At 52.5% G+C, this 20,302-nt stretch overlaps 6 protein-coding genes across 6 annotated transcripts; 3 read left to right on the top strand and 3 right to left on the bottom strand.

Moving 5' to 3' along the window:
* Nucleotides 1–29: 29 nt before the first annotated feature.
* Nucleotides 30–6,344, top strand: PtrM4_057020 (EntF, Non-ribosomal peptide synthetase module protein; the record flags this gene model as incomplete). Its single annotated transcript, XM_001942105.2, has 2 exons — nucleotides 30–4,214; nucleotides 4,269–6,344. 2 exons carry the CDS (start codon nucleotides 30–32, stop codon nucleotides 6,342–6,344), a joined length of 6,261 nt encoding a protein of 2,086 aa, XP_001942140.2.
* Nucleotides 6,345–8,154: 1,810 nt separating this feature from the next.
* PtrM4_057030 (uncharacterized protein) lies at nucleotides 8,155–11,006 on the bottom strand (the record flags this gene model as incomplete). The annotated part of the gene is made up of 2 exons (XM_066105297.1): nucleotides 8,155–8,661; nucleotides 8,862–11,006. 2 exons carry the CDS (start codon nucleotides 11,004–11,006, stop codon nucleotides 8,155–8,157), a joined length of 2,652 nt encoding a protein of 883 aa, XP_065963924.1.
* Nucleotides 11,007–11,273: 267 nt separating this feature from the next.
* Nucleotides 11,274–13,240, top strand: PtrM4_057040 (Trypan-PARP domain containing protein; the record flags this gene model as incomplete). Its single annotated transcript, XM_066105298.1, has 2 exons — nucleotides 11,274–12,178; nucleotides 12,214–13,240. The coding sequence occupies 2 exons, from the start codon at nucleotides 11,274–11,276 to the stop codon at nucleotides 13,238–13,240; spliced, it is 1,932 nt and encodes a 643-aa protein (XP_065963925.1).
* A 520-nt stretch (nucleotides 13,241–13,760) lies between these two features.
* On the bottom strand, nucleotides 13,761–14,385 carry PtrM4_057050 (uncharacterized protein; the record flags this gene model as incomplete). Its single annotated transcript, XM_066105299.1, has 2 exons — nucleotides 13,761–14,166; nucleotides 14,351–14,385. 2 exons carry the CDS (start codon nucleotides 14,383–14,385, stop codon nucleotides 13,761–13,763), a joined length of 441 nt encoding a protein of 146 aa, XP_065963926.1.
* A 421-nt stretch (nucleotides 14,386–14,806) lies between these two features.
* Nucleotides 14,807–17,326, top strand: PtrM4_057060 (Dimer-Tnp-hAT domain containing protein; the record flags this gene model as incomplete). Its single annotated transcript, XM_066105300.1, has 5 exons — nucleotides 14,807–15,061; nucleotides 15,173–15,424; nucleotides 15,455–15,513; nucleotides 15,634–16,193; nucleotides 16,578–17,326. The coding sequence occupies 5 exons, from the start codon at nucleotides 14,807–14,809 to the stop codon at nucleotides 17,324–17,326; spliced, it is 1,875 nt and encodes a 624-aa protein (XP_065963927.1).
* Nucleotides 17,327–17,437: 111 nt separating this feature from the next.
* Nucleotides 17,438–19,977, bottom strand: PtrM4_057070 (Dimer-Tnp-hAT domain containing protein; the record flags this gene model as incomplete). The annotated part of the gene is made up of 2 exons (XM_066105301.1): nucleotides 17,438–18,946; nucleotides 18,985–19,977. The coding sequence occupies 2 exons, from the start codon at nucleotides 19,975–19,977 to the stop codon at nucleotides 17,438–17,440; spliced, it is 2,502 nt and encodes an 833-aa protein (XP_065963928.1).
* Nucleotides 19,978–20,302: the final 325 nt, after the last annotated feature.

Raw genomic sequence — 20,302 nt, forward strand, 5'->3', positions numbered from 1 at the left:
ACGTTGTTCCTCTCTGCTTTGAGAAGTCAATGTGGACAGTGGTAGCTATGCTCGCTGTGCTCAAGGCTGGCGGCGCGTTCGCACCCCTTGATCCCGATTACCCAGCCAGCCGGCACGATGAGGTCTTCCGTCAGACTAAGGCCAGGGTAGTGCTAGCCTCAGACCAGCACGCGACGCTTTGCAACGGTAACAACCGCATTGTCGTGGTGGTTAGTAGGGCCTCTTTAGATGGATTGACAAGCGCAAGCGACAAGACCAACGCGATAGCAAGGCCAAGTAATATTGCGTACGTCATGTTCACTTCAGGCAGCACAGGAACACCCAAGGGAGTCGTCTTAGAACACAGAGCAATTTCGACAAGCTATCTCACCCATGGAGAGGCGTTTGGCTTCTCGTCTAGCACTCGAAGCCTTCAGTTTGCCGCTTACACCTTTGACGCGTGTATTACGGAGATTATTACAACTCTCTTATTTGGCGCATGTATTTGCATTCCCTCTGAGTTGGATAGACGCAACGACTTATCGAATACTTCAAATGCCTTAGGAGTAAGCTGGGCATTGCTTACGCCAACGGTTGCACGAACACTTGACCCAAAAACAGTTTCATCGCTTAGAACCTTAGTGTTTGGGGGTGAGCAGGTAAACAGTATTGACTGGGAAAAGTGGAGTCATCTTGAAAATCGGGTTAACGCTTATGGACCTACCGAGTGTAGTGTGATATGTAACTCTTTTTCCGGTCTAGAAGGCTTCTACACAGGTTTAATTGGTAAGGCGATCGGGTCGGTCAGCTGGGTAGTGGATCCAAACGACCACAACAAGCTTGCCCCGCTCGGGTCGGTTGGCGAGCTGCTCGTCGAAGGGCCGATCCTGGCGCGTGGATACCTGGGCGACGCAGAGAAGACGGCGGCCGCCTTCATCCAAGACCCGACCTGGCTGTTGGAGGGCTCTGGAGAGCACGTAGGCCGACACGGGAGGCTGTACAAGACCGGCGACCTAGTACACTACGATGCAGACGGCAACCTGGTGTATGTGGGACGCAAGGACGTGCAGGTCAAGGTGCGCGGGCAGCGGGTGGAGTTGGGGGAGATTGAGCATCATGTGCGCGAGTGCATGCCGGAAGTGGAGCGTATGGCAGCAGAAGTAATCATGCCAGGAAACGACAAAGACAAGGCGACTGTGGCCGTCTTTGTGCAACAGAAAGAGGAAGAGGCTTCCGCTGGAGACGGCTCCTCTGCACGGGTTTTCTTCCCCTCCCAGGTGGACAGCCAGCTCAGCCAGCGGCTGCCTAGCTACATGGTACCCGGAGTCTACTTTGCGGTCGCGCAGCTTCCCATGACAACGTCGGGCAAGACGGACCGCAAGCGGCTGCGCGAGATCGGGTCCGCGTTCTCAGCTCAACAGCTGGCAGAGCTACTCACACGAAGCCAGGGACCGAAGCGGCAGCCGTCGACAGAGCAGGAGAGGGCGCTGCAGAAACTGTGGGCGCGGGTTCTCGACATCGACGCCGACAGCATTGGGCTGGACGACAGTTTCTTCCGCCTAGGCGGCGACTCTATCACAGCTATGCAGGTCTCTTCGAGCGCTCGTGCGGCTCACATCTCTATCTCGACTCACGATATTCTCCAGCACAAAACCATTGGCCGTTTAGTTCGCCATATATCATTAAAGCCTGCTCCTTCTCAACTAGTCATCCAGGATCCAGTAAACAGGGGCTTTGGCCTAACGCCAATCCAGGAGCTGTACTTCCGGCTAGAGAGTAGCGGTAGAGCTTGCTTTGATCAATGCTTTTTACTGGAAGTTAGTAGCTCAGTAAACATGGAATCGTTGCGTATAGCGTTTAAAACCCTTGTTCAACGGCACTCTATCCTACGAGCTCAATTTAGCCAAAGAACTGGAGGTGGGTGGCAGCAGCACATTTGCGATCGCGCTGACGACTCCTTCACCATCGAGTACGTGCAATCCACGGATCAAGATGACTTTTTACGCGCTATGCTTCAGAGTCGGAGCCAGCTAGACATTCAGAAAGGACCAATCTTAGCAGCAGCCTTGTTTGATGAGGACCAGCGCCAATTACTATTTATCACCGTTCACCATCTAGTAATTGATCTAGTCTCGTGGCGAGTGCTTCTTGAAGAGCTGGAGGACCTGCTCATTTCGCGGGAGCTTCCTGCTGCGCCTCCTATTCCCTTTCAGGCCTGGCAGGCTCTCCAAGCTAAACACGCTAACACGCACGGGTGTTCTGGTGGCATAATCCAAGCTGAGATGGATTCTAAACAGCTAATACTCTCCTACTGGGGCGTACAGCCCGGGACTATCTTACACAGAAGTACAGTATCAAAGGGCTTTGCACTTGATAAGTGTACAACCTCTGCCATTCTTGGATCCTGCAACAACGCATTCCAAACACGTCCTGTAGAGCTAATTCTTTCTGCTCTAATTCACTCCTTTGCTGCTGCCTTCCCGGACCGAGCCCTGCCTACTATCTTCAACGAGAGCCACGGTCGCGAGACTTGGGACAGCGGCATTGATCTTTCGCGAACTGTGGGATGGTTTACAAGCATGTTCCCAGTTCAAGTGCCAAACTATACTAGGCATAATATGCTCAATGTCATCCGCCATACCAAAGACAGCATGCGCCAGTTTAACGACAATGGCAGGTCATACTTTGCTTCACAGTTCACAGATAACGATACTGCCAATACATTCGCATCTATGTTCCCAGTAGAGGTAATGTTTAACTACCAAGGCGCATACCAGCAACTTGAGCGCAACGATTCGCTGTTTAAGAATCTGCTAATTCCGGACGGTTGCGAGCCAGCATCCTTGTTAGAGACGCCGCGGTTCGCTTTAATTGATGTGTCTGTGGTTATCGACAGAGGCTGCATACATGTAGCTGTTATAAGCGACAGTAGAGTAAAGCACCAGCAGCAGATAGCTAGCTGGATTGAGCAGTACGAGGTGGCTTTGGTGGAAATGGCTGCCATTCTTCAAAAGCGGCATCCAGAATGGACGCTAAGTGACTTACCACTAGCCTTCCAGACCTACCAGGATCTGGATCGCTTCCAGAAAGATACGCTTGCAGGGCTTCATATTCAGCCCAGAGAAGTTGAGGACGTCTTTCCATGCTCACCTATGCAGGAAGGCATCCTTGTTAGTCAGAGCAAGGATTCAGATGCATACTGGGTGTCGCTTGTCTTTGAAGCAGTATCGACTCAGCACAGCCAGGTCAGCTGCATTCAGCTGCAGCAAGCGTGGAAGGATGTTGTTCGGCGGCACTCGCTCCTACGGACACTGCTCGTCAATAATGTGCCTGGGTGTGCGGGAACCATGAATGTGGTGCTGAAAGATCCACAGCCGAGCATCTCGTTCTTCCAAGCAGCAGGCGACACAGTTACTCTTGAAGTGTTCCGCAATCACCGAAGCATGTCAGGACAGCAGAGCACGTTAGTCCAGCAAGAGAGTGGCCTACAGCATCACATGTCCATCTGCCAGCTTGACAATGGAAAGGTCTACCTCTGCCTAGACATTAACCACGCTATCTTTGATGCTCACTCTCGGGGCATCGTCTTACGCGATCTGCAGACGGCATACAGTGCTAAGCTTAATCCAGATAGTGCACTGTTTAAAGACGTTGTCTCGTATCTAGCCCAGCAGGAAGAGGATACAGCGCGCGCTTACTGGGCGAAATATCTGGACGGGGTTGAGCCATGTGCATTTCCCTCAATAGCAAACGCCGACGACGGGGATTGTAGGGGTAGAACAGTACACGTTCCTGAAATTGACGTGAGCATCATCCATGCATTCTGTCATACATGGGACGTCACGCCAGCTACCATCATCCAGACAGCATGGGCTTTGGTGTTAGGCCAATACACCCGATCAATGACCCCGTGCTTTGGCATGCTCTCCTCAGGACGAGACTTTCCGATTGCGGAGGTAGACAAGATCTTTGGCCCGCTCATCACTATACTCCCATGCAGGGTTTATCTAGGCAACGAGCAGACTGTGCTAGATGTCCTAAGAGCAGTGCAGCACGACTACACCAGCAGCTTGCCACATCAGGGCTTCTCGCTCGCTCGCGTACATAGCATGCTTGGGCTTGGAGCAGGCGCTTTATTTAACACAATGCTATCGCTCCAGCGGATTGACGACGCAGTGGCAGTTGGCACTACTGGGGTTATTTTCCACATAGAGGAGGGAGCGGATCCTACAGAGGTAAATTGACGGACAAGCAGTGGTCTAACTGTCTAGCTAACGCGCTTTCTCTAGTATGATGTTAATATCGGTGTCGCATATAACCGGTTGACGATGGAAATTGAGATGCAATATAAGACCCGTTGCATGAGCGGATCACAAGCAAAGAACGTAGCAGACAGCTTCAGTAAAGCAATCCTTAGCATAGTAGGAAGGCCGCACTCTATGCTGGGTGGTCTAGGCATCCTAGGAGATGCACAAAAGCGCCAGCTGTGGACATGGAACAGCGATATACCCACAGCTGTGGAGCGGTGCGTGCACGAGCTGTTTGCAGACCAGGCAAAAGAACAGCCTCAGGCGCCGGCCATCTGTGCGTGGGACGGCGAAATGACATATGGCGAGCTGGACGAGCTATCAAGCCGACTAGCTAGGCATCTTGTTAAGGTGGGGGTAGAGGTGGAAGACGTTGTTCCTCTCTGCTTTGAGAAGTCAATGTGGACAGTGGTAGCTATGCTCGCTGTGCTCAAGGCTGGCGGCGCGTTCGCACCCCTTGATCCCGATTACCCAGCCAGCCGGCACGATGAGGTCTTCCGTCAGACTAAGGCCAGGGTAGTGCTAGCCTCAGACCAGCACGCGACGCTTTGCAACGGTAACAACCGCATTGTCGTGGTGGTTAGTAGGGCCTCTTTAGATGGATTGACAAGCGCAAGCGACAAGACCAACGCGATAGCAAGGCCAAGTAATATTGCGTACGTCATGTTCACTTCAGGCAGCACAGGAACACCCAAGGGAGTCGTCTTAGAACACAGAGCAATTTCGACAAGCTGTCTCACCCATGGAGAGGCGTTTGGCTTCTCGTCTAGCACTCGAAGCCTTCAGTTTGCCGCTTACACCTTTGACGCGTGTATTACGGAGATTATTACAACTCTCTTATTTGGCGCATGTATTTGCATTCCCTCTGAGTTGGATAGACGCAACGACTTATCGAATACTTCAAATGCCTTAGGAGTAAGCTGGGCATTGCTTACGCCAACGGTTGCACGAACACTTGACCCAAAAACAGTTTCATCGCTTAGAACCTTAGTGCTTGGGGGTGAGCAGGTAAACAGTATTGACTGGGAAAGGTGGAGTCATCTTGAAAAGCAGATCAATACGTATGGTCCTACAGAGTGCAGCGTTTGGTGCACATCACACTCTAATGCCGCTGGTTTCACGTCAGGAACGATTGGAAGGCTAATTGCTTCTATGGGTTGGGTAGTGGATTCAAACGACCACAACAAGCTTGCCCCGCTCGGGTCGGTTGGCGAGCTGCTCGTCGAAGGGCCGATCCTGGCGCGTGGATACCTGGGCGACGCAGAGAAGACGGCGGCCGCCTTCATCCAAGACCCGACCTGGCTGTTGGAGGGCTCTGGAGAGCACGTAGGCCGACACGGGAGGCTGTACAAGACCGGCGACCTAGTACACTACGATGCAGACGGCAACCTGGTGTATGTGGGACGCAAGGACGTGCAGGTCAAGGTGCGCGGGCAGCGGGTGGAGTTGGGGGAGATTGAGCATCATGTGCGCGAGTGCATGCCGGAAGTGGAGCGTATGGCAGCAGAAGTAATCATGCCAGGAAACGACAAAGACAAGGCGACTGTGGCCGTCTTTGTGCAACAGAAAGAGGAAGAGGCTTCCGCTGGAGACGGCTCCTCTGCACGGGTTTTCTTCCCCTCCCAGGTGGACAGCCAGCTCAGCCAGCGGCTGCCTAGCTACATGGTACCCGGAGTCTACTTTGCGGTCGCGCAGCTTCCCATGACAACGTCGGGCAAGACGGACCGCAAGCGGCTGCGCGAGATCGGGTCCGCGTTCTCAGCTCAACAGCTGGCAGAGCTACTCACACGAAGCCAGGGACTGAAGCGGCAGCCGTCGACAGAGCAGGAGAGGGCGCTGCAGAAACTGTGGGCGCGGGTGCTCGACATCGACGCCGACAGCATTGGGCTGGACGACAGTTTCTTTCGCCTAGGCGGCGACTCGATTGCGGCCATGAGGCTGGTGGCCGAGGCGCGTCAGGAGGCCATTCACTGCACTTTCGTCGATATCTTTCATAACCCTTCGTTGCGTGCATTAGCACACAGGATCATTCATCCGGTTAATCACAACCACACATAGTCACTATCCTCTGTCAATTATACATTCAGTAGTTCCCAGGGCATTTACGCGCATGGAAACTAAATTTAATCAGTACAATAATGCAGCTTGGATGAAACGTACAACAGTTTCTGAGATAAAAATTCAAGGTAATTTTGTTCACTGTTTGCGCTGCGACATTGGGACAGATACTCAACATGTGAACGACATGATCATTTATAATAGTGCTATTAAGAACAACCATACCACCAAACTGTCAGACCATCAACTATATATACCTTCATGCTATTGTAGCAAGAAGGTCGGCCTTTTTGTTATCTGACACAAACATTATTACATGTTGACTTCTAATCAAAGTATTAACTCGCTTACACATGCTCAGAACGTGAAATAGCGCCAAAAGTATCAAGTACATTACTGTAAGTGCTCGAAAGGTAGTTAATGCGCGCAGCTATTTACTAATAGTACCTTGCCCTTTCTTCCTAGCCTAAATGCGCTTCAATATCTTCTGGTTTTCGACCCAAACCGTCTACGGGTTGGACTTTTTGACTTTTTCTTTTGTGCATCCCATTTGCCTGCATCAACATGTCGCTCTGATAGCTATTCGATGACTTTGCTAATATCGATATGAACTCGATCGGAACTCCAGTGGGATTATTTGTCGCTTCTGAGAGGCCTCCATCCCATAATTGAGTTGGTGTGACTTATTTGCTTTCTTTGCTCATTTTCTGTATTACATCCTTCAGCACCAGGCTTGATAGGTGCTCAGAGACACCATTCGCGATGATTAATATCCCTTCTTCATTCTCCACTATTATGCTGTTGTCGGCCCCTCTTCCAAAGGTTTGATTTCCCCACCTGAACGACTGTCGGTCATTGGGTAGCTCTAATGTTTTTCTTGCCTTTTTCTTTCTCTCAACACAATTCGAAACGGTCTCCAATTGCACCTGAACTCCATTCACCTGTTGTCCAAAATCCAAACTAAATTTATCGTACCTACCTATCTTTCTTGTTCCCATGTTGCACTGATTCTCTCGGGGATAGTGGGTGCTGCAAGAATTGAAGGATTGAACTGAGGTGGTATTGTGTATGTATGTATGTATTGTTTAACGTCCTATGAAAGCCTCCCAGGGGGCATGAAAGACGGGTAGCGCCCTGTATGGTACTCAGGTGCTCCTATTCTTTGGGTGTTGGCAGTGTGTGCAGTCTGGTAGGGTAATTTCCGCCAGTTGAAAAGACTCTATCTAGGTTCCGGGCTGTGGGGCTGTGGATGTGTTGAGCAATAAAGCAGAGCTCTTGTTCTAGGGCTAGTAGGCCTAGGGCGTTAGCGTTGAAGCTGGGGGAGGAGGTGTAGAGGTGGTAAATGAGCGAGGGACTGATGACATAGACATAAGCGGCTAAAGGCCGCCTAGTACTGTGTTTTGTAATGCCGAAACTAAAATTATCGCCGGCAGATTGTTGTGAAGTACTTGGTGAGCTCCAAAAGTGACTCGAAGTGTTCAGGCTCAGTGAGTAGAGCCTTAAGGTACCTGACGGCCTCTTTCATATTGCTTGGGGGGCTGGATGGTCGGAGCGGCCATCTGCTAAAAGAGCGTCTTGTCTTTCTGCAGAAGAGCATGTGCTCAGGTGTTTTGAGTCGCCCGCAAGAACAATTCAATTCTGCTGTGTCGTGTCTGAATTTGATGTGGTACCATGCAAAGTCCCCATGTCGTGACCGGATGGCCAGCAGATGCGCGAGAACAGGGCGCGGAAGCGTCAGTTCGATTGGTGTCTTTGTGGTTTGGTAGGGTAGTTCCCATTGCCGGTACCAGGCCGACATTTGGGTCCGAGTTTAGTCCCACCAGCGCTGCCTGGCAGCGTTGAGCAAGGACTTAGCGATTGAACGCACCCCAGATGCTGTCGGTTCCGCGGCCATGCCGTAAGGCTGGCTGGGTGCTTTTGCTTCGGCATCGGCAAGGCGGTCTGCTGCCTCATTCCCAATAATCCCGGTGTGGCCTGGCGACCAGCGTACTTGTATGTTAAAGACTGCCATTGCTGCCTGGCACTCAAGGAATGCCCATTGCGACGATGTGGGGGCGTTGCCCCGTATACCCCAGATAACTGACGTTGAGTCAATACACATCCATAGCCTGCGGTGGCCATGGGGGGCTAGTCTGATGGCGTGCTGGAGACCTCTCCAAGCACCCACTGCTTCGGCATCGAATACATGGGATTGGGGATTAAGCGATCCCCTCCCTATGGCAATCTGAGTCTGGGCCTGGTATATCGCGTAGCCGTAGGTGACGAAGCGTTCGCCGTCAGTGCGCTGTTCTGATCCATCAGAGAAGATGGTGACGTCCTGGTTAGTAAGGGTGTTGTTGGAAGGTCTATAGCACTAGTGCTGAAAGGAAATAACGATAACTAGGAATGCATTCTGTTCGGTGATGGTGATTGATTGTCTACGAACATAGCTGCTACGAAGGTATACCTAAGCTCTGCGCAAGGTGGGCCGAAGTCGGGCCGAAGTGTCCAGCAGCCGACGTCTCTACCGATACTCACGATCCGACAGGTGTCCCACCACTTCGTAAATAATTTGGCGGCCTCAGCCTTGGCTATACCGTTTGTTGGGTCAGTGCGGCACCCTAGAGAGTAGTGCGGCGCTATGAGGGTGTGTCTGGGAATGGTAGGAAGAATCAACCCAAGTCGCTGGACTTTGGAGTGTGGCTTCTGCAAACCTCCAGCTCCCCTGCCCTTCGGTATCACCGAGATCTTGATCCTGGCTGTAAGTGGGTGGTTCTTATCGACTACTTGCAGATGCAGAGCGAATCTCAGCTTTGCTTCTTCTAGCATAATGAGTGCTGATGGTAAGCCGGCGTCTCGAAAGAGTGCCCATCCTGGATAGGTTTTCCAGGCAGGGAGGATAGCGCGAGCCGCGATGGTGAGTGTCTGGTTGAGGGCTTTGAGGTGCCAGCTAATCCTAGTGCTGACTACGGGCGGTTGGTCCGATCGGTTGGTCAGAGGGTTCTTGGTGCGGCCTTCAAACCATGCTTCTGCTCCGTAGAGGAGACATGGCATTATGCAGGTAGTGACTGCTTTGCGGAGGGCTGAGGCTGGGGGGCCATTAACTGTGTTGGCAAGACTACGGATGTGATGGGCAACTTTGCGGGCTGTCGCTGCTCTCGTTTCAACGTGTCTTTTGAAGTTGAGCTTTCGATCAAACCAGACCCCCAGCCATCGGCAGGCGGGTTGGACTCCGTCGTCCTGATCTGTAATTGGTGTAATGGTGAGGGAGTCGTCCACAACACAGGGCGGGGAATAGTTATCCCATTGCCTAGTGAGGTGCATCATTTCCAACTTTTCTGGTGCGAAGGCAACCTTGTTTGCTGCACCCCACTCGTTGATAGCTCTGACATCTTCTGCCAGCAGGCGAACGTTTTCATCCAGAGAGTTCGAGGCCCGGTATATGCAGACGTCGTCAGCATACCCGAAGCGGCGGGTTGTGTCCTGGTTTAGATGCTCTGCTAGGTATAGTGTGTAGAGGACTGGGGACAGTGGTGATCCTTGGGGTGTTCCGCAGGCCACGGTGTAGCACTGGGTGGTTGCCTTGCCTAATCTAACCCTGACTTTGCGATCTGTGAGGAAACTGTTGACAAATTTGAGCACTAGGTCTGGCCAGCCCTGCTTTGCCATGCGGACGAGTAGCCGGTTCTTAAGAAGTGCGTCAAAGGCTCCTTGAACGTCCATAGTAACCATAGTCACCTTCTTGCCCAATGCCCAAGCTCTTTGTGTATCGTGTGTGAAGGAGGCCAGCAGGTCCATTGCAGAGCGTTTCGGGAGCGCGCCTACATGCTGGGGGCTGAGTATCTCGTGAGTCATTGCGGTCCAGGCCAGCCGTCTTGCTACAACCCGTTCAAGTCCTTTGCCTAGGCAGGATAGGAGGGCTATTGGACGCATGGATCTTGGGGAGGTGCGGTCCTTCTTGCCGACCTTTGGTATCATGGCGACTTCGGCCGTTTTCCAGGCTGTGGGGAAGTAGCAGAGCTCAAGGCACTTCTGAAAGATAGAGCGGATGTGGGTCCTGACCTGAGCCCAGCAGGTCTTGAGAAGCCGGACGGTGATTCGATCGGTGCCTGGCGAGGTGCTGGACACCCCAATAGTGCTTCTCTCGACTTCTTCCATAGGGATGTGGGTGTCCCATGGCAGTGTACCCGCCGGTGTTTCGGTAGGCCATACTGGCTCCGGCAGGTCGTCCTCAGCGCTGAACCGGTCCAGGATTTCCACCCGCAGGGCTTCGGCTTTTTCTAGTGGGTCTGAGATGGTTTGGTTGTTCACGATAAGTGGGATGTCCTGCTGTCCTGGGGTAAGTTTATGCCAACCTAGCAGGCTATATAACTCCTCATCTGTAGTGATATTGTTAATCCGGTTCGCCCAGTACTCCTTCTTCGCTTTCCGCACGACGGCAAGGAACTCCCTGGTTTCGATTGGGACCGTCCCTGGTTCTGCTAAGTTCCTGGCAGCCCGGTGCCGGCTGTGGGCTTCTACGCAATCTTCTGTCCACCATGGTGCTGAGTGACCTTTTGCCCTGTCTGGTGTGCCAGCGCCCTTGAGCGCGGCCCATAGGGTTCTTTCTTGTAACGGTTTGGGACTTGCCAAGACCGACTTGGGTGAGAGTTGGGTACGGCCATCGCTACCACACTTTCTCATCGCACACACCTATATAGCTGCAGTTCCTCCATAGCTACACAATGCAACGCAGTCCTCCTCCTCTCCTCACACCGTTACAGTTATGAGCCCGGAAGCCTTTAATTAAATCGCTGCGTTCACCCGATATACAGCTAACAGACAAGCTGTCGATACGACGACACTCAACACTAGGAGCATATTTAGCTAGGTAGTTATGGCAACTCAAGAGCACGAAATGCAGGTGACGAGAGCGTCAGTTACCCTCCGAAAGCCAGACGATTGGTCGAAATGGCTGTTCACGAGGAAGATATCCGCAGACCGGAATGGTCTGTGGAGTACGTTAACCCAGATCTTTCGCCAGAGAGGCTGAAGATGCTAGAAGACGAGAGACCTAAAGAGCTCGAAGTAAGGAGATTTCGAAATCCTCTTACAGACGAGCAGATCGATATCCCAGACTTGACAGCGACAGAGCTCGCTACGTACAACTCATGGGCTAGACGATTCGATCGCGACGAGGCCAGGTGGCTCACGAAGGAGAAGGCTCTCCGAAACCTAAGCCTAGAGATCGTGCAGACAATTGACGTCAAACACCTAGACCTAATCCTCGATTGCGCAGACGCCTATAGCCAGCTGAGAACGCTAAAGAAGCACCTCTGTCCATCGATTGGAGAGAGGAACCACCAACTTAGAGCTCGGTACACAGCAGTCTGCACGAGACCAAAGACCGCAAACTTAGATACATGGTTTGACGAGTGGGTGACGATCACCCGACTCCTCACGGAGGCCAAGATGCCAGAGACGACTGGCAACAGAGCGCAGGAAGAGTTTATCCTGTCGATTAGAGGCCTGGACGATAGCTGGGCAGCTACTCAGCTACAGGACCTTATTAAGAAGGAACAGAAAGATGAAGAATTTCCGCTGATCGCGGATTTGATCGCGGAGTTCAGATCGTACTACCGACGTACACGGCCAATCGCGTCAGGACTTGGAACCTTTGCTACACTCGAGGTAGCAAGTAGTGGCAACAGCCAAGGAGCTCGTACACGCTCAGGACCATGGATACCAAGGTGTCTTGATGGGGAAAACCACAAGTTCGATAACTGCCCGTACGTTAACCAGTCAGTTCGGACAAAGGGCTGGAAGCCAGACAAGGCAATTCAGGATAAGTTCACAGAGCTTAGAGACAGTCCTACGTCGAATTCGATGGCCAATGCACTAAGAGCAACAGAGCGGGGCTTAAGAAGAAGACAAAGCCGCAGGCTGAGGTCCAGAGCTCGTCCATGATTAGTATAGACGATGGACAGCCAGCGCGCAATAAGCCACACGTTAATGCGGTGCTGCAGACTGCAGCAGCTACAGGACTGTCAGCTCCACCGCTGCTCACGAGATGGATGCCAGCATTAGGACGAGTCCTTAGGACGAGAGACGTCGCCTTTATGTCTAGTGATGGGACTGAGCCTGTTTACCCAGATCGACAGATTCTGAGAGAGGTGGTGACGACACTAGACGTTCCAGAACCAGTAGAGGAAACCGACCAGGAGATCGAATTGCTCCTGCAGTCAGCGCAGGAAGACTGGAGTGGCCTAAGCTGGCCCGAGCAAGCCGCTCGAACAGAGCAAGCCAAAGATACGTCTCACGCGTTGTCAACACCTGAGAGCACTCTAGGACCGACGACTCGGCCTGAGCCCGAGCCCGAGCCCGAACCGGAAGCAGTCGAGAAAGACGAACCGGAAGCAGTCGAGAGAGACGAACCGGAAGCAGTTGAGAGAGACGAGCCGGAAGCAGTCGAGAGAGACGAGCTGGAAACAGTCGAGATGCCGCGAGGCTGGGAGCAGATGCCAGTCGAAGCAGAGGCACCAGATCGACGAACGAACAACGCTCCAAGACGTGAGGAGACTAGCGGTCAGGTTAGTGAGTCTAACGTTCTGACGGGAAAAAGACAGAGGAAGACGCTCGGCACGTACTTTGTTGCGTTCGCCAAAGCACTCCAGCAAACAGAGCCACAGAAATCACGGCTACACAGGGATGAGCTTCCGCCTCCGCCAAAGAGATGGAAAGACCTAGAGAAGCACCCTTTTGGACAGGAATTCAAAGCAGCAGCAGCGAAAGAGTTCAAGAGCCGTCGAAAGAAGGGCTGCTTTAAAACAACGTTAGCCTCAGTAGTTGATAGCCAGAGATCCGTTACGAAGTCAACAACTGAGGCTGAGCTGATAGCTCTATCAGCAACCGGAGGAGAGATGGAATGGTGGACCTAGGTCTTCCAGCATATCAAGTTCGACCCGGAGATTCAACCAACGATCTACTGCGACAACGAGCAGACGGTCGGGATCGTTAAGAAAGAAGACGAACGGCTTCACACGAAGCTAAGACATGTAGACACCCATCAAATGTGGGTAAGACAAGAGGTACAGGAAGGAAGGCTCTGTGTAGAGTGGTGCCCTACAGCAGAGATGCCTGCAGATGGACTCACAAAGTCCCTCGTAAGGCAGAAACACGCCGAGTTTGTGAGACAGCTAGGGCTTGAAAATGTTCGCCAGCTTCTTACTACTCATGTAAACACACCAGAACCAACCGAGCTATGGCACTGGCACTAGTCAGCTTTGTTGATCACGGCAGCTGGGGGGGAGTGTAACGGTTTGGGACTTGCCAAGACCGACTTGGGTGAGAGTTGGGTACGGCCATCGCTACCACACTTTCTCATCGCACACACCTATATAGCTGCAGTTCCTCCATAGCTACACAATGCAACGCAGTCCTCCTCCTCTCCTCACACCGTTACATTTCTAAGCTGGCAATAGATGACTCAATGTCTGCTTTCGTGTTGATAGGGCTGATTGGGTGTGCTTGGAGGTGAAGTTCAACTAGAGCGTTAAACTGGTGCAGGCGTCTTGTTGGCACCCTGTAGTGGAATTGGTCTAGAGGTTGGCGCCCTCTAGCGGGGATTGTGGTGAGTAAGGTAAAGTGGTCAGAGCCACAGTGTAGGTCCTCTGCTACTTCAGTTGTGGCAAAGGGGATATTCGAGAAGGTAAGGTCTATGACATGCCCAGCCTGGTGTGTGGCTTCGCCCGGCTCTCCAATGAAGCTCATGTTGTTGTTAATTGACCACTGATTCAGTTCAATGCCCCCGTTGCGGGCGTCTGTGCCAGGCTCAAAGGCTGGGTGGCGGGCGTTGAAGTCCCCCCTACAATAGATAAGGGTGGGGGAGTGCAGTTAGTGATGTATTGTAAGACTCCAGTGCTGGCAGGTTAGCGGTAAGCGTTAAGAATTGAGTAGCCGTTCACCTTAACCCAGAGCAGGTCTCGGTTAATTTTTGGGAAGATGACTTCAGACTCAAGTCTATAGTCTTTACGGACATAGGTCATAACCCGAGGGCGGAGTGCTCTTCTAGTTTTAGGGTCATTATGGCCCCAGTTAGCACACCTGAGATCAATCAAGCTAGCTTGATAGCTTGATTGGAAGATTGATGCCAAGCCAATTCAATCAATCCAGCCAAACCTCATACAAAAACGCAATCAATCCAGCTGAGCTTTTCCGTGAGCTTGATTCAGATTGATAGCTTGATTGCCTTAAGTATATAGTAGATTTCGGTGATGAGGCAGCCCATGAGGCAGCTTAGATAGCTGTAAAAGCTCTATACTGAGCTTTTTTTGGTGTTTTAGTTACGCCGTGTAACATTGAGTAATATCCGATAGCTCCGTGTAACTAGCAGCCAGCGCGTCGTCTCATATAGTATACTCCATCTCCATCTCCATCACCCACAATACTATATACTTTTGGTGTTGCAGATCTATCGCCGTATACCTCACCTCATCGTCGCCCTCATGCCGCCCAAAAAACGCGTCTCTGATAGCGCTCCCTCGCCTAGAAAGCGCGCGCGCGGCACTGCGAGCCAGCCCGTCGCGATCGACTCGCAGTTATATCAATCTCAGCCATCTGCTCTATCTCCGCCGCCTCCATATACACATACTTTCGAGTCGCGATTACGCGAGTCGCAGCCCGAAGACGCTATCGTCGCGCCCGCCGAGGGCAGTGAGCAAGCTACGCTCGCTCCGTCTTCTGAAGCCGCCGACAACGCTGTAGATGAGGCTTTTGACGCCCATCTCGAAGACAATTATAATGGCATAGATTAGGGTCGCCTTAAGCTGTATACGAAGCCTATCACGACGCACTAACACAAGCGGAGTTAGATCTATTGCCACGGCTATCGCGTCGCTCTTCTCAAAGATCCAACCCGCGTATTCTTTATCTGCCACTGGTGTTTCAAGCACAAGCTCACGGATATTGGTATTAGGTTATACAATACAAGCGCAGCAGTCTCGTCAGCCGCGCGCCACCTTAGCGAGCAGAAACTAGGCCATAGGCTAGTAGCACTAGGCAAGACTCTAGTTGCTAGTGTTTACAACGCGCTCACCACTGCGAGAGTCCCTATCTCACAGGCAGTAGCTAATTAGATTAATGGGTTTAGCAAGCAGCGCTTTAGGTTTGCCGCAGTAGACTGGCTCGTCGCGAACAACCACCCCATCTCTGAGTTCGAAACACCAGCTTTTCGACGCCTAATTGCTATCGCCAACCCACTTGCAGAAGCAGCGCTCTAGAAGAACCACAAGAGCGTCTCCTAATACGTTATACGACTGTTTGACTGGCTCAGGCCCTGCGTCGTCTACGAGCTGTCACAATCGCTTAGCAAGATCTATATAAGCTTTGACAGATGGACGACGAAAGGCGGCAAGCGCGGGTTTCTCGGTATCGTCGCCTACTACGTCAACTCAGATGGCAAGCTCCGAGACCTGCCTATCGCGCTGCCTCAGCTCACAGGCGCTTACTCCGGCGATCGATTAGCTAAGGTTGTATTATCAATCTTAGAGCAGTTTAGCATAAGCGAGCGTACACTCGGTTACTTCGTCCTCGACAATGCCTCTAATAACGACACCGCTGTCGCTGCGATTGCCCACGAGCTTAACTTCAATCCTATACACCGACGCCTCCGCTGTGGCCCTCATACGATTAATCTGATTGGGCAGAGACTGCTCTGGGGCAGAGATGCAGACTTATACAACAACGAGGGAGTTGACGAGCTCACTAACGAGGCAGCGTTTATAAAGGAGTGGCGAAAGCACGGGCCTTTAGGCGTACTTCTCGATATTATCAACTATATCTACACACCGCAGCAGTACAATCTTTTTAAGAAGGCGCAGCGTACAGCTTACCGTGAGCTACCTCACGACGCAGACGACAAGCTCACGATACTATAGCCAATAAAGCCAGTAGTCACACGCTGGAACTCATACTTCGACTGTTTTGAGCGAGCTATAAAGCTCGCGCCGGCCATCAACGCGTACGCGAACACCCACATACAAAATACAGCAAAAGAGGATATCTACGCCGACTCACGGGGCAAAAATCGGCCTGCTGCTCCACAGTAGATGAGATTAGACGGCCTCACAGCTGCTAATTAGGCTATTATTACCGACTATATAGAGGTTCTTAGGCCACTCAAAGAGTGTACAAAGCGCTTTAAGGGACGTAGCGAGTATAGCTTTAGCGCGATCGCTGAGGTGATCCCAACGTTTGAGTTTCTACTCACTTAATTAGAAGCTCGCCTCCTCTACTACGATTGCGTAGTCCATAACGCTCACGACAAGGCACCCGAAGATCACCTTCCTATCAATCTACGCGCAGCGCTACTCAAAGCGAACGAGTACTACGCCAAACTTAACGACTCGCCAGCTTACTACGCTGCTACAATACTCTATCCTCGCTACAAACACTACTGCGATCAAGCGTGGGCTGAGAAGCCTAACTGGCTGGCGCTTAATAATCTCAATTTCCAGGCACTGTGGGCGGATTACAAGTCGCTGCCGTTACCGAGGCCTTGCTACACACGCGCACCGAAGAAACCGGGCAATATTGACGACGCGATTGACGGCATTATTGATCCCACACGCGGCAATACTGAGGAGGATGAGTATGAGCAGTGGAAGCGCGAGCCAATCGTTGGCAAGGGCACCGATCCTATACAATACTGGTTCGGGCTGCGCGATCAATATCCCAACCTTAGTAAGATGGCGCTTACTATACTCTCTATACCCGCTTCAAGCTGTGAGTGTGAGCGCGTCTTCAGTGAGCTCGGAGATCTACTAGAGCCTCGCCGACGCTGTATATCACCTGAGCTACTAGCAGCACTACACTCAGTACGACGATGGAGACGGGCAGGTTTTGGTGGCGGCGACAACGACGATATGGGCCAATCAAAGCTTACCGACGAGCAGATGGACGTTTTGTACGAGCTTAGCCAGTGGGTGGGCGAAGACGACGATCTAGATACATGGGACGACGGCTGAGACTCAACACCAAAAAATATATACAACTTTCCTATTTGGGAATCAAGCACCCAAGCTACCAATCAAGCTGACAACTTTCCGCCAAGCCAATTCAATCAATCCAGCCAAATCTCATACAAACAGCCAATCAATCAAGCCGGGGGCTGTCAGCTTGCTTGATTGATTGATCTCAGGTGTGATCATTCCAATAGGTGCCTCGCCGTCGACACTAAAGCCAGCTCTTTGCCATCCCCGTACGCACTGTATTGCTGCTAGAAGCTGAGGTTTTATACAGCGTCGCCGCGGCTCCAGCAGATCGCCTAGCTCACTAAACATGCGCTCACAGTCACAGCTTGACGCTGGGATAGAGAGCACGTCAAGCGCAAGCTTGCTGAGGCTAGGGTAGCGATCGCGCACTGCTACCCAGTATTTGATGGGGTTGTTTGCGTACTCTGTGCCTCGCTCTGCCGCTGGCTCGCTGCGCTTCCACCTCGTATACTCGTCCTCCGCCGCGCTGGCCTCGTCGCTGGAGCTGGGGTTAATGAGCGCGTCGATCGCCTCGTCCATGTCGTTAGAGATTACCCTTAATGGCCTCACTGCGCGCGGCAACGTGTCGTACTGCGCCCAGAGCGCGCGAAAGCTGCTGTTGTTAGTCGCGATCCAGTCAGGCTTGTCACTCCACACTTTGTCAAGGTAGTGCTTATAGTACGGGTGAAGTATTGTGGCAGCGTAGTACGCTGGCGAGTCGTCTAGCTTGCTGTAGTAGTCGTCGGCCTTCGCCCAGGCAGCGCGCAGGTTGGTTGCAAGGTGATCTTCGGGCGCCTCGGGGTGCGCGTTATAGTCGACTGCGGCGTACGAGTTAACGCGCTGCTCATAGTACGAGAGCAGGTACTCAAACACTGGTATAACCTCAGCGATAGACCCAGAGCCACCGCTTTTACCGCGTCCCTCAAGGCGCTCTGTCGCTGTCTTCAGCGGCTTCAGCACATCCATGTACTCTGTTATCACCGCCCAGTCAGCAGCTCCGAGGCCGTCAGATCGCATCCACGACTGCGCGACAGGCTGCTTGTTGCCACGACTCTCAGCCCACGTGTCCTCATCTCGCACTCGCCGTATATGGTGAAGGGAGTATGCGTTAATAGCGGACTGCAGCTTAACAGCGCGCTCAAAGCATGAGTAGTAAGAGTTCCAGCGTGTGACGACAGGCTTAACAGGCTCTAGTACTTTGCGCTCTTCAGCCAACGCGTCAGCAGGCAGCTCCTTGTGCGCGAGGCGCTGAAAGTCCTCAAAAAGCTTGTGTTGCTGCGGCGTTTTAATATAGCTGATGACGCTGAGCAGCACGCCTAACGGGCCAACACGCCTCCACTCCTCCATGAAGTCGTGCTCGTCGTGAAGTTCGCGTGCGTCGTTATCAAAGGCGTCGCCATCCTTGCCCCAGAGGAGCGTTTGGCCAACAAGGTTGAGCGTGTGAGGACCGCAGCGGAGGCGTCGATGAGCAGCGTTAAAGCCGTACTTGTGTGCTAATACTTCAACAGTACAATCGTTGTTGCTCGCGTTATCAAGCACGAAGTAGCCAATTGATTGCGCGTTAATGCCAAAATCCTGGAGCGTCTCTATAACGACTTCAGCCATCATCTCCCACTGTGAGCACCACTTAGCTGTGGCAGCGCGATAGGCACGTCTCGCAGCTCTGCCTTGTTATCAACGTAGTGCGCAACGACGCCCAAGAAGCCACGTTTGCCACCCTTTGTCGTCCACCCGTCAAAGCTAATGTGGATTTTACTGAGCGCCCGCGACAGCTGCTGGACGACACGCGGCTTCAGGTAGTCGTACAGGCGCACGACAAAGCGAGTAACACTTACATGAGACGCCCAAAGCGCTGCCTCAGCCTGCGGGTTAGCAGCTGCAATGAGGCGCCGGAATGCAGGGCTCTCAAACTCAGAGAGTGGGTGGTTGTTCTCAACAAGCCAGCTTACAGCCTCCATTCGAAAGCGCTGAGTATTGAAACCGAGGAGCTCGTTAGCAGCAGTTTGCGACACCTTGCCGCTGTTTTGCTTAAGCATGCGCTCTAACCAGCTAACCTTGGTGCTGGCAGCAGTCTTGCCAGGTGGGCTCTGGCCATGGCCGCGTTTCTGCTCCTCCAGGTGTCGCGCCGCAGCCGTGGTTGAGCGCGTTGTCTCGTATATCCCGCTCATCGGAGTCATCTTATGGTCGTAGCAGTAACGGCACACAAAGAAGAGTTTGCTTGGATCTCTCAGCAACGCGACGCGCCAGCCGTAGCGATAGATCCAGCTTTTGCGCGACGACTGCGACGAAGCTGGGCGTACGTAACGCGGTAAAAGGCTGAAGTCGAGGCCTTCAAAATCGTCCATCAGGCTCGCGTCAAACTCCTCATATGTAGCCACCTCATCAGCTGCCGACGACGCTGCTGTTGCCTGCTCGCTGCCCTCAGTGGGTGCGACAACAGTGTCTTCAGGCCGCGCCTTACGCAGCCGCGACTCAAAATTTAAGGCCTGAGACGCCTCGCTAATAGCTCTACGAGGCGACTGACGCGGTTGCGATAGCTGGCTCTCAAAGAGTATAGGCTGGCTGGCGAAGCCGCTGGCAGCGGGCCTTCTGGCTCGTTTGCTTGGGGTGGCAGCAGCGTCGTCGACGCGTCTTTTGGGCGGCATAGTGGCGACAGTACGATAACGACGATGGGAGCAAAAAGGTAGGGTAATATAGGCTCTATCAGTAGCACTAGGACTGGAACATGTGTGAATCGTGTTGGTTTACTGTGCTACCGGAACTGAGATCTATATCTCTGCCAGCTACTGTTGTGGGCGCTAAGCCCTGTACGCACTAGCCTGTGAGTGTAAGAAGATGGGATGGAACCTAGGTCATATACCCTAAGGCCCACACGGTGGCTGATAGGCTCAATTGGGTGGCTATTAGATGGGCAGATAGCCTCAACGCCTCCGCTGCCTTGCTGCATCAATCTAATCAAGCTGATCAATC

Source organism: Pyrenophora tritici-repentis, chromosome 2, assembly GCF_003171515.1.
Source record: "Pyrenophora tritici-repentis strain M4 chromosome 2, whole genome shotgun sequence".
Taxonomy (NCBI): domain Eukaryota; kingdom Fungi; phylum Ascomycota; class Dothideomycetes; order Pleosporales; family Pleosporaceae; genus Pyrenophora; species Pyrenophora tritici-repentis.